Source organism: Chinchilla lanigera, unplaced genomic scaffold, assembly GCF_000276665.1.
Source record: "Chinchilla lanigera isolate Chin_1 unplaced genomic scaffold, ChiLan1.0 scaffold00091, whole genome shotgun sequence".
Classification (NCBI taxonomy): domain Eukaryota; kingdom Metazoa; phylum Chordata; class Mammalia; order Rodentia; family Chinchillidae; genus Chinchilla; species Chinchilla lanigera.
The window spans coordinates 7,732,933-7,746,418 of record NW_004955492.1 but is presented as its reverse complement, the minus strand read 5'-3'; the positions used below and the strand labels follow the sequence as shown (position 1 = coordinate 7,746,418).

Here is a 13,486-nt window from a genome sequence, read left to right as displayed (position 1 = left end):
TTGCCTGAGTGTGGGGGGTCCAGGAGTTAGGGCAATGAATGAGTTGGAGCCACTTTGCTTCCACCTTTCGACATTAAGGACAGAGTGGCTGTCAAAGAGGCACCTGGGAGCAGAAAAGGGTCTCATAGGCTGCCCTACGAGAGCTTCTCAGTTCTGCTTCTCCACTCCACCAAGGGAGGAAAAGCAACATTTCACTGTGAAATTAGTTTAGCCTGTATGCCAAACATGGCCTGGCCTGATGAAATCAAGAGGTAGGAACTATGTTATTTACCAGCCAGTCTCTCTGTGGTGGGTCTCTAACCACTTACCACATGGGAGTCAAAACACAGAGGACCTTTGAGAAAGGTTCTGCTGATGTAAATGCCTTTGTGGTTAGATCAAGTGCACAAAAGGGACTATTTTCAATTGGCTCTGATTTTTCTGAGTTTTACCAAATTAGCTAATCAGAGAAAATGTAAGTTTTTAATTGTTTCAATATACAACAAATCAAAATTTCAAAGCTGGAAAAAAAGTTTTATGCGTATTCAGTTTTATCACCTTCCAATATAGTTAGGCCAGAGAGATCAAACAACCTGTCCCCAGGTGGTAGGGTCCCCAGGGAATACACTGTAGTGAGCCCTATCCTTTCTCTGCCTTGACTATGCCACCTGTAGGCCCCTCTGCCAGGGACAAGCTGGTGTTCACATGTGGCAGAGCCCTTTTCACCCTGGCCCCTGACCCTCTTACACACAACTGAGTCACCTGTGACCTCGGGACTGACTTCACATGATCCCTGCATCCTGACATGATCCTCCCATTGTTAATGAAGAACACCATAACCCTGGATGATAGTACTAACAAAACCAAAGGGGACATGCTAACATGCCAAAGTCAGCCTCCAGGAGTCTCACGTTCCCTGCTCCAGTGTTGTGTCCTCTTGAGGTCTCTGTTCCCTCAGGCTGAGCTCCCTGCCCTCTCTGTTCCCAGACCCTGACAGTATCTACAAAATTAGAGAACTGATTGGTGTGGGAAAAAAATCCACATATTTAATGTCAGAGTATCATGATAAAATTGACAGCTGGGACATTCAAGCAAATCTGTACACCAAATGCATGTATGGTTAACTTAGCACTACAGAACCTGATTTGGGGTTGTTTCTGTGGAAATACTTTTTCTACAGCCCAATTAGGACTTTAGGTGGTGTGGCCCAGTAGCTGCAGATAGCTGTTTACACCTAAATCAACTAAAACTAACTCAACTCCCAGGCACTCAGCTGTTTTTAGGAATTCAGACCTGGAGTAGCTCCCTGGGCAGCTTGAATCACCTGAGCATGAGGACAGACAGCTGTGGCCCATGGGTGCAGATGAGGGAGAGGGGCAATGGGGCTGCGCCAGCCAGGCTACAAGAGAGGAGTCATCCGGGACAATGTGGAATGGTGGGGGCTGAGTACATCTCAGGAGTCAGAAAATAGGACTGTCCAAGAGGAACAGAACAGGCTAGGAGGGGAAAGTGAGGTGTGAGATGCTCTGCGGAAGGGCTCTGGGAGGCAGATGTGAAGGACAGTATAGGGCCACGGGGCAAAGGTGGAGCCCCAGGACACTCCTGACAGCTCCTAACACCTATCTCCAGTTCTTCAGGAACAGGGGGATCCTCAGACAACTACTACTGTAGTAGGCAGAGGAGTGAATTGCCTCGGGGTTCCTGAAGGTAATGGCTATAGTTAAGAGAACTACTGTGCATAAATAGTGCACCCAGCGCATATGAGGGAAACATCCAAAGATGGAGTTTGCACTTAATATGGGGCTGTGCCCCATATAATGATTTTCTTTGTCATTACTCCATAAATGACCCAATATAACACTATTTACATGGCATTTATATTGTACCAGGTATTATATGTCATCTAGACATATAATAATGACACATATTTAAAGCAGACAGCACAGGGCTGGGGATGTAGCTGTTTTAGAGCACTTAGTATTGTAAGGCCCAGGGTTCAATTCCTAGGCACCCCCAACACAAAAAGAAAAGGTATAGGGGAGAATGTGAGCAGATATGCACAAATACTATACTGTTTTATGTAAGGGACTCGCGCACCCTTGGATTTTGGACCTAGAACCAATACCCTGCAGAAAGCACATGCTGACTGCACCATCAGCCCAGCATATCAAGTACAGGGGACACCGATGGCCACTCCTACCACACCTCCCACACATCTCGGCTGGAGTGCAGGACAGGGCAGGTTATGGAGCCACAGGTGGATCTGGGAGTTCTGGTTCTCACACCGTGGAGTCAGCAGGCTAAAGGAGGATGAGACAGGACCATACACTGACACAAACCACAGTCTTGTTTCCTCAGAATGCTCAAAAGGTCTCAATCAAAAAGTAAACCTAACATGTATTTTAAAGGAAGATTTACACTTAAAAACAGCTCTAACCTGAGGACAATTTGTTTGATGGAACTGTAGTTGGTTTTTAGTACAATTTCTTACTTTTACAGATGTTGAAGAACTTAAATAATATTTTTATGGCCTTCCTGACGTAAGATCTTCTCATCCACCACATCAAGCTGCTTATAATGTTTTGCTGAACCCCATCCACCCTGGCCCAGGTTATCAGGCACATAGGGTGGGTGATGGGCCATTTTCTAGAACTCCAGGCAATTGTGCCTGAGCATGCTACTTCCTAGGATTCCCAACAACGCTAAAATCGTGTTACTTACATGAGCAGAAATTGGCCTGGTGCAGCTCCATTGCTCCTTTCCGTCATCTGTACCCACAGGCCACAGCTTTCTGCCTGCCTGTCCACCTCATGCTGAGGTGACTCAAGCTGCCCCGGGGGTTGCTCCAGGTCTGAGTTCTTAAGACAGCTGAGTGCCTGGGAGCTCAGTTAGTTTTAATGGGATGAGATATAAACAGATAAATATGGCATCATCTGCATGGAGGATCTGATTCTTGAGATCTATACTGTTAGAAAATATTTCTAAGAGGTAAGTAACTTCCTGTGGCCCTTCAAATTATCTTCTCCATGAGGTAGAATGAAGAAAAAGACCACCCACTTTGTGGAAGGTGGAGATGCTGGAAATAGGGAAGACCAGATCAACAGGTTTATTAGAAGGATGAACTAAGGTATCTACCATGGTGTTTTTATCATTTGGTCAGTTAATAAAAAGTGTCTGGCTCCAACAAACAAACAAACAAATCCCCAAAAACCAAAAACTAAAAGTGATTTGGAGATGGCAACATTTTAATGAACCCTTTTACTTGCTGCCATTCACTTGTCTGAAAAAAGACAGCAACCTTCTGAAAATCCTCGGGCCCAAGAGCAAACTGTTAACAAAACAAACTCACAAGTGAGTCAGTGCCAAACACTGGTGACTTATAGAAATCACTGCGGTTTATTTTTTCCAGCAAAGACAAGACATGGTTCAGCAATTCAATGTTTTGGACATTGGCAAATACTGTGTGCATCTTCGGACCGAGTGATCCCAGCTATCAGCTGTGGCGCGTGCGGTCAGCCCATGGACCACCCACAGTGCTGGGAGGACGGAGTACCCACCAGCCAAGGAGCAAAGCCCGGCGTGTGGCTCACACGAGGAAAGTCTGAGAAGCCAAATATCCCACAGCACGAAGACACTCCTTGATTGTTCTTGGCTTTGTTCACCTAATTTTTGGTTTTTGAAGTAAATACTTTTTGCCATAAGGAAGAAGTCATGTCAGTTCACAAGTGGAAACCATCAGGCTGCCAGGTAATACATACACGTCCCTTCCTTGTCAAGTAGTTTTTCCCCCGAAACCTGTTTTCATGATTTTATGGTTCAGAAAGTAAAGAAAATGATTTCAAGTATTCAATTCCTATCAAAAATTGATATCAAAAGTAATAAAAGACCTAATTTCTTAATTCCATGTTTTAAAAAATAACTTAAGAAGCAAGAGGCCTGGCCCTTCACATGTACAAACTCCATGCATAACTACAGTTTCTTGAGACATCGTGGAGAGGAGTCTGTGTTTAGCACCTCAATCATTGACCTTAATGTAGGAAACGTCTCTGACACTGCTGGGAGGGTCTTGTATGAAGGGGAGATGCTAAAAAAGAAAAACACAGGGAGGTTGTGAACATTAACACAGTTTACACAAAAGGCCAAAGCACAGGGTTCCTTACTCCTTAGCTGCATTCATTCCCAACAGCCCATGAGGGTGTGAGGCAGGGCACCAGGAGGACAGCAGGCAGGAGCAGCAGATAGCCAGGCCTTCCATGAGCGGCCTGGCGACCCATGCTGCTTGGAAGCTCATCCAAAGCCTTGGAAAGAAAATGAAACTGATAGACACAGGACTGTGTGCCACGCATCCTGCTGCTGCTCTCCCTGCTTCTGGATGCCAGGAATGAGCAAAGCATGGGCCTGCTGGGGTCTCTGGCACATGCTGGTGCCCACTGGCTCTCACACAGCCCCTCCCCATGGTGCGATGAAGTACCACCTTTTGAAACTGGAGAGGAGAAAAGCCCTGGGACACAGGCTAAACCACCACCCAGAGTGTCCCTGCAGGTTCAACTTCACTCCAGAATCCAGAGCTCAAGAGCCTGGCACACAGGATAGCAGAGACCAGGGTAAACAGAGCGAGAGAAACAAATACTTGATCATATACATAAGATATCAGTAACTTCCTTTTCATAAATGATTTTCTGTATTTTTTATGTATCATTCATTTTTATCCATCATTCACTCTATACAGCAGGAAAACATTTTAACTCTGAAGATTAAACCATTATAATTAGCATCAACTGATAACAACAGAACAGTGGCCTTCCTGCGGCTATAGGAGGAAGCCCCATCCCTTCTCCAGTGATGCCGTGTCTCAGTCCCGACATGTTACCTTTTCAAGTTCATCCAGCTCTTAGCTATTTTGCTGAAGGTCTCTGAACCAGGGGCGGTCATAGCTTCAAAATCAACTAACTAGAAAGGAAAGAAATTTAGAAGTGTGGTTAATGTAGAGGGGAGAGGTTCAGTTTGAGGTCTGTCTCGCTCACATACGATAGAAAAGGAGTCCCCAGACGAAGACTTCACACATGGCCCAGCCCCTCAGCAGTGACCCGTACCTTGCCCTTGGGAATTTTCCCTGCTACTTCTTTCCCACTGGCCATCAGCGCCCCCACGATGACAGAATAGGCGATGACACTGTTTAAACAAAGAACAGCCTTCAGCAGGGCCTGGCCCAGACAGATACCATGTCAACTCTCACCAAGTATTTTCCGTAAAGTAAGATTCCATGTAAGAATTCTTGAGACGAAAACATTAAATATTTAGTTCCACATAAAAATACTTTTTACTTAAAAATATTTTTGAATTTATTATGAAAATACATACTGATGTACTAACTTAAGGGTAAAATCACCAAGAACATTCTCTTTTGTAGAAAAAAAGGTGTTTTTATTAGTTTTCTTCCTAGTTGTTTTTCTATTTTTATGAAACTGTACGTTTAAAAATGTGCCCACTTACATTTTTAACAACTTTACAAAACTTGGCTTTAAAATGCATATATACAATAAACTCTGTAAATACATTTGGAGGGTGTACTGAATCTAGGTCTTATGCTGACCTACACCTTTAGCCCTTTATATTTTCTAAGACAGGGTTCTCATCAAGTCCCTAAGTTGTTCAGGCTGGACTCAAACTTGTGATCTTCCTGCCTCAGCCACCCAGAGTACGGGAACTAGAGGTTAGTTGTACCACCACATCTGGTTATATTAATCACTTTTTAAGCTCCAGAGAAGAAAAGCAGAACAGAGTACACTAAGAAACAAGTGGTTCGGAGCTCTGGGAGTGAGTATGAATCACCAAGGTAGCACAGTGACTGACTGCTGTACCAGTCACTCCTGGACAAATGTGGGCACCTGTGGGGGCTAGGGCAGAAAGTGTCTGGCTGGGTGGAGGAAGTGGCAGCACCCTGCAGAACCTGGTACTGAAGCCACGGTGATGGGCTCAGGGAGCTGTGGCTTGGGTACCCAGCAGGGCTGGATGGCAAGAGCACGGGAGGACTCCATGGAAAGAGAACTGATTTGTGGGTTGTTTACCAGGTGCCCACCAGGCAGATGACAGAGGCTGCATGGTCAAGGGCTGGTGGATTGAGAGTAAAGAAAAGGTGAGCAGGAGCGGGGAGGAGGGTAGCCACGGGGCAAGGGAAAGGGCAGCCAAGGAGGGAGGTGACGAAGCCAAGGGAAACCTGGCAGGCAGGGCCTGGGTACACAGGGAAAGGAGCAAAGTCTAGACACAGGGACAGGGGATGACAAGGGTCTGGACAGAATCAAGTGTCAGAAGCAGAAGCAACCAGCTTCAGGACAGAAGTAGGAACAAGGGGTGTGGGAGGACAGAGGCTGCTCCCTCTCCCCACTGTTAAACATCAGCCAGCAGAGTCAATTAGAGGACAGAGGACCAGGGCCAGAGGCTTTCCCCGGGGCCACACAATGCCAGTGCTAGGGATGTAGGCCTTGCACATGTCACTGATTCAGTGGACAAAGCTAACAACCATCCTGCTGAAAATAAGATATTCATGTTCCTGTTGTGTTTCAATGCCTTTAAAATACTGTAACAACATTGACTGCCACATTTAGGGGAGTTTTATATTCTAAAACATGTAAGGTACACAAGTATTTTACCCAAAACATCCCAAGTTCAAATATGCGCAATACGTCATTTTCATGATTTACTGCAGAACCTACTGAGAAAAGGGAACAAAAAGGGAAGTCCAGATGAGTCCCTTGTTTTAAGTGCACCTTACAACCTTCTGGTCCACTCTTATGAGTAGCAAGAATTGATTAAAAAAAGTTAAGGAAGGGTTGGTGATCCAAAAGAATGAACACATTAAGGTTAAATTTAGGTAGGCTAATGGTGGGATGAAGGAAGGATGAGTGGGTAGGATGAGGGACTGGCAAACACCAAAACCAAAGTGTAAAGAGTGCCTTACATGGCATAGAGTGAGTCTTCCATAAGCTTTTGGTGAAAGAAAGCTCCCTTTTCTACTAGACTTTTGCAAGTTAATTTAGAGTTACTATTTGTAATTCTCTTGATGATATTATAGACAGGAAATCATTTTGTATTGAACTGAGAATAGAAGGTACCTTTTGTACTTAAAACCATAAAAGGAAGGATAAGCCACAGAGAACAATCTTACAGCTGGCCATGCTGGCCCAATCTCAGCCCTTGGGAGGCTGAAGCAGGAGGACTACTGTGAGTTCAAGGCCACCCTGAACTACATAGTGAGGTCCTGTCTTGAAAACACAAAACAAAATAAAACAAAAATTTAATCCCAGGGTATCTTACCTAGATCCTCGAGAGAGGGGCATTAAATTATAAAAGTAATAAACCAAGGACAAGATTAAGTTGCAGACAGCATCAGCCTCCTAGAAAGAAGGACACACAAGCTCATCAACTTAAACTCTAGGTCACAAATGGACATTTGAAGGTGACAAGACAAACACCACCATTATAGCGGGAGAGGGCTGTTTCTTTCCTCTCAGACGCTGACCACAATGTTCACCGCACCACATTCCTAGCAAGAAGCACACAGAGGGCTTAGCCCACAACAATGTTTTCCTGCAGCTTCTAAATTGCTGCCTTTCATCAAACATGGAATCTCAGGTCCTCTAACATTACTTGGAATATCAAAATACATTTTGCATTAAAAATTTAAAAAGCACGCAATAGGTTTTCTCCAACGTGTGTCCCTGCTCAAAACAATCTGATTAGCTGTGTCTAGTCCTTTCCATTGAGATTTAGGTGATAAATATGCTCAATTATTATCTCAGACTAGAGGCTGGGCCACACAGAAGAGCTGATTAAATGTCAGAGAAATGATGTGAGAGGGCAGGCTACACAGGGAAGAGGCCACACACCAGGGCTGCTATCTGCCCAGTCAGCCAACTTCGGTGGTGTTCACTACCATCAGCATATCAGAATGCATCAGCTACCCAAAGCTTTTCTAAGTGTGCAACTGTGAGCATCAAGCACACTGAAGGAAGATAGGACAGAGGGAAAAACAGACATCTTTACCATGGACCAACTCTTTATCTACATCTTATCAAAGCCCAACTATTATAACATGGCACAGTACTGACAATATGAACTGTAAATTTATCACACTCTTTACTGCAGTTGCAAAACACAGGAAATTTCTTGGTTATATGAGTACTAAGAGAAGAAAGATTTGTGGGTCAATTCAATCTGACTGCAACCATAAAGTGTACAATCTCCATGAAAGTTCAAGCACGGGATTTAAAACATTTACAAAAGAATCACAGGAAGAAAAATGCAGAGAGAAACCTACCCCAAATTCTGATGAAAGAATCAATACTTTTCCTTTTGCTGTCAGATCTTTATAAAGTGCATCTATTTCAGCATGATATAATTGTGTCCTTTCTTCTGTGGTTTGAGTTTCAACAGAAAACAGGATATTGCCAACTCTGAAAATACAAACACATGTGTCAAAGGCAGGTATCACACAGTCCAAATGACCTGAAATGGAAGGTTAAGAAAAAAAGCAAAACCAAGCAGCACTAGGTCCATGTGGCCCTGAGTGCACCTCCACACAAGGCTGCCCTCCTGACTGCACACAGGCGAGGTGTGCTGCTCAGGAATGCACCTGCATGCTGCACTGAGGATATGGCTCTGTGGTAGTCTGACTGCAGGTGCTTGGATGAGGCAAGCTGCAGGTGGGGCAACAGCCAAACACAGAGCCAGGGAACCAAGACACAGCGAACACACACACTTAGTAATGATTTCTTCAGCCACTCTGCTTATGATTCAACATCAGAGGAAGGGCTACATGGGAAGAAAACTCAGAAAGTCTCTGGTTATGTTGTGTCCACACTTCTGACCATCCATGGAGGCTCTAAGGCTCTAAGGAGGTCAAATTTGATGAGTTCACCACAAAATACTATTAGAAAACACACTTAATTCCCAGTACTACAAAGAAAGCAGTGGGTGCCTCTGCTAGAGGGAGGGAGAGAAGAGGCCACAGATGATGAGACAAGGCTCAGGATCATGAGTAGCTCATCAGGGGTTCAAAAGAGGAAGTGATCTGACTGAATCTGGAAGGCATGGAGAAGAATGGGATCCCTCCCACTGCCCAGTGCTGGGAATAGAACCCAGGACCTTACACATGAGAGGCAAACACAGAGCTATATCCCCAGACTTTGAGGTAGAGTCTAAGTTGCCCAGGCTGGGCTCAAATTTATGATCATCTTGCCTCAGCCTCTCAAGTAGCTGGGAGTACAGGCAGGCACCACTGTGCACAACCGAAACCTGAGGTTTTCATGGAAGAAATGGCCTAAACATGGGATGGGAGAAACAAAAGCAGATACTAGGAAGTGGAGGTGAGCCCAGGATAAATAGCCCAGGTCCTCACAGGAAGATGTGCTAGGTGTGAAAGAACAGGAGAGTGATTCTTACACTGAGTATCACTCCCTAGAAATCCTTCTGTGGGAAATCAAGCTTTATAGCTTTTTCCCTGCAAGTCCTCTGTGGGGGAATAATCCCCATCTCCCTGAAGTTCTCTGTAGGAAATCATCTCTATCTCCCAGGAAGTCCTTCTGTGGGGAATCATCTCTATCTCCCTGGAAATCCTCTGGGGGGAATCATCTTTATCTCCCTGAAGACCTATGTGAGAACCATCTCCATCTCTCAAGAACTCCTGTGAGGAATCATCTTTATTGGCGAAGTACTTTGATAGTGGCCTGGGATAGAGATGGAGACCTCCAAGACAAGAAAAAGCTATAAAGCTGGAAGTTTCTGACATAGTAACCTGAAGGCTACTTAAGGTTTGATATGGAGTGGTGGCTTTGAAAAAGTGGTTTCTTGTGCTTTGAGAGTAAAAGCTTTTGGGAAAAGCAGAGCCTAGGAGGCAGAGGGACCACAGAAAGAGTGTCACAGCTTTATCAGTGTGCTGGCAGAAACCTTAAGGGGTTTGGAGCTTCCGCAGCTATGTCATCAAGCATAGTCAGGGTGTCATTTAAGGTAACTCCACCCAAAACTTAAGGGATATGGAGGCTCCCAGACAAAGACTGGATTTCAGACGTAAAGAAAACTATAGCTAATAAAGATGGTCGGGGCCGGGGATATAGCTCAGTGGCACAAGTGCCTGCTTTGCAAGCGCAAGGTCCTGAGTTTGATTCCCAGTACCAAAAAAAAAAAAAGGTCACCACAGTGTAATTTATAAAGTAAAAAAATGAGAAACACCCTAAATAACCACACCAGAAAAAAATCAATAGGAGAAAATCTACATTTATGAAATAGAGTATTATGAAATTACTAAAAATACTTATGAGAAAATGATTGGGCACTTGTCTAGCACACACAAGGCTATGGGTTCAATCCCTAGTGCTGCAAAATAAAGAAATAATTTAAAAAGTGAGAAAGACAGACTGGGGAAGACAATCATAACATGATAGTAAGTGTAGAAAATAGGTTATAAAGCAATATATGTAATATAATCTCAGCTTTTAAATGATTTAATTTTTATTCTGTTAATTCTGCTTATCTTCCTTCACCTTCAAAATTTTCTACATTAAGACTGTACTACTCCTGTCATACATTAAAACTTACACTTTAAAACTCCTTTAATGGCCTTCTCTCAGCTGTTTTTCATTTTACTATCAAAGCCTCACCCACCAAGACCTCCAAACCTCCAGGAGAAGGCTGTCCACCGGGACACTCAACCCCTGCTCAACAGCTGAGGCTACGAGGTCCAGGAGAGGCAGATAGAAAAGGTAGGTGCTGGAAGGTCTACTACAGCTGTACATGTACACTGGTCCTGGACACTTTCAGGCCGTACCACCCAGGGCTGCACCAAGTACATGCCCCTCCCACGCTGCCTCTAGCTGCAGGTCCACACCCCTCAAGCACACATACTTGTCCCCTGTGATGGTGATCGTGAACCCATCATACTCCTTCCCTTGGTCTTTGAGGCTGGGAACTTTCGTGTTCACGGTGAACCCGTCCTTCGTTTTGGTATTAAACTGCTTTCGGGGAAAAAGAAGACCCATGTTACTAGTGTCTGATTCATCAAGACTCTAAGGCTACTACGCAACACTGACCTGGCTTAGGCACATCTAAGTGGGGTCATGGAGGTCACCGCATGCAAGAGACCATGTGCTCTGTCCCACACTGACTGAGGATACCTCTCCTTGTCCTCGGACCCAACGTGAGCTCTACAATCCAAAATCCCGCAGAGAAAGTTCAAAGCCCTCTAGCCAGTGTGGCATGGCCCACTAGCAGCACAGTGTGAGCTTCTCAGGATCCACCTTGGCAAGCAGTGACTGGACTCTCGGGAGAATACCTGTGAAAACCCTGAAATGCCAGCCCACAGGTTTTATCATTATTCCAGGAAAATCTCCCAATCAGGTTACTCAATCGTACCCCAGCTTTTTTTAAGACTGATGGGCCTAGTGAGAAGCCACAATACAGCAGGAGGGGGCACTGCTTCTCCTGTGACTCTGGAGGGAGGGTTGTGTGTGACAGCAAGCCAGGTGAGGTACCCCAAGGCTGGAACTGGGAGACTGAACACATGCACCCCTGTGTGGACCATTAGGACCACAGTAGGTACAAAAGCAGGAGCCAGCTTCCTTGGAGAAGGCAGCTTTCAGAAGACATGTGCTGATGCTTATGTACACCAATTCTCATTCAAGCCTCAAAACAGACAGGGGAAACCTGGTATGGATGTATCTTAAAGAAAGAACATGGTCCTGGGGCACCAGCCAGAGTGACAGGGCAGAATGCAAACCAGGCTCTCCTGATCCCCAATAATGGCTAACAAGCTGCCTCTAGGGGATGAGGTCTGTTTAACTTGATCTTCATTAATAGCATACTGTGCATTTTGAGGAAGCTGCTGACACAGAACATTTTATTACCCACTTTAAATGTGCAAACACTTTGCTTTACAGACTTCTGTGTGAATTTGTAAAATACCAACGTATCTATAATCCTGGGCTAAAGCTGGATGCTGAGGTGGGATGTCCTCCCTCCTTACAGATGGCTGGAATGGTCAGTGATCTTACAGACCCCACCTGCACAACCTCCTTTTCCCTGTGCTCTGCTCAGGCTCTAGTCACCTGGTGAGAGCTCCAGTGACCACTCTTGGCAGAAAACTGGGGTGGAAATGAGGCTCCCCTCATGCTTCTTTCTCTCAAGAATCTCTCAGTGTTTAACTATCTGGTCCTGTAGACAACTATCTTACATTCTGTCTTCTGATTATTCAGTGGAAGGACTCACTGTGACCAGAGACCAAATTCAACTGCGGGGGTTGTCTCTGATTTTTGTTGGTTTCTAGTTTTGGTGGCTGATACTGGGGGGTTAGGCCAGGGAGCACTGAGCTATATCCTCAGCCTTTTTAAAATTATAAGACAGGGTCTCACTAATCTGCCCAGGCTGAGCTTGAACTTGGGATTCCCCTGCCTCAGCCTCCTGAGCAGTTGAGATTACAGGTGTGCTGCCACTAAACCTGGCTCAGAAGTATGCATTTTTAACATTTCTTCTGCTTTCTGTATTAGTGGTTTCCTCACAAGTAAATTTCTCTGTTTGATTCTGATCCAGTGCTTTATTTTCTATTTTGGTTATTACTCAGAATGTGTTTAAGTAACTATGGATTACTTAAGAATTTAAAAACACATAACACAGTTATAAACATTCACTTAACAATTAAGACTTTTTTTTTAAAAGTGCTGTTGGTACGTTTCCCCTTGAAAATCCAACTATAATTTTGATGATAAATTTACCTTCATAATTGGAAGAAGGTCTTCCACTTTGTGTACCTTTTCCAGAGCTTCTCTGACTTCTAACAATCCTTTAGGGTTATTAGCTCTTAAAAAGAGAGGGAAGGTAGGAAAGGCCATCTGAGATTCATGTGGAAATGTGATAACAGATAATATACAATAATCACTATAATGTGTAACTGTTACATTAACTTTAATTAAATGAACTGTCCCGGATTATGAGCAGCGCAGTACAGTTGGTCTCTGCATCCTCAGGGTCTACATCCCAGATTCAACTGACCCAGGATCAAAAACACAGGACCTGAGGGGCTGGGGATTTAGCTCAGCAGCAAAAGTGCCTGCCTGTCAAGCGCAAGGTCGTGAGTTCGGTTCCTGGTACCGGAGAAAAACCAAAAAAAAACAAACAAAAACAAAAACAAAAAAAACCCACACAGGACCTATACAGACACTTTTCCTTGTCATTAACTGACAAACAGTGCTATGCAACAATTATTTACAGAGCAGGTACATAATGTTAGGTGTCACAAAGAATCCAGGGATAACTTAGAGCATGTGGGAGGAAAAGCAAAGGTTATATGCAAACATGGTTGACAGCTGTTCATGAACTTAATTTGTTCCATGATTCTAGAAAACAATGGCCATTTGTTCGTGTGAGAAGGATAGTTACGGTCATGTTCATCACTCAACACAGAGTTCACAAACAAAAACAAAATCTTGCCAAACGCTTTATTTGCAAACCAAATTGTTTG

General features: G+C 44.4%; 1 protein-coding gene across 2 annotated transcripts in view; it reads right to left on the bottom strand.

Annotated features, from left to right (window-relative positions):
- Window positions 1-3,352: 3,352 nt before the first annotated feature.
- Window positions 3,353-13,486, bottom strand: part of Ttc13 (tetratricopeptide repeat domain 13) — a 59,714-nt gene continuing 49,580 nt past the window's right edge. For both annotated transcript variants that reach the window (XM_005404982.2, XM_005404984.2), the window contains 7 exons: window positions 12,741-12,825; window positions 10,879-10,988; window positions 8,297-8,432; window positions 7,294-7,373; window positions 5,073-5,151; window positions 4,850-4,929; window positions 3,353-4,063 (listed from right to left, as the gene is read on the bottom strand). In XM_005404982.2, coding sequence (XP_005405039.1) covers window positions 3,949-4,063; window positions 4,850-4,929; window positions 5,073-5,151; window positions 7,294-7,373; window positions 8,297-8,432; window positions 10,879-10,988; window positions 12,741-12,825 — 685 coding nt within the window. In that variant the 3' untranslated portion in view covers window positions 3,353-3,948. The remainder of the gene's footprint in view (window positions 4,064-4,849; window positions 4,930-5,072; window positions 5,152-7,293; window positions 7,374-8,296; window positions 8,433-10,878; window positions 10,989-12,740; window positions 12,826-13,486) is intronic.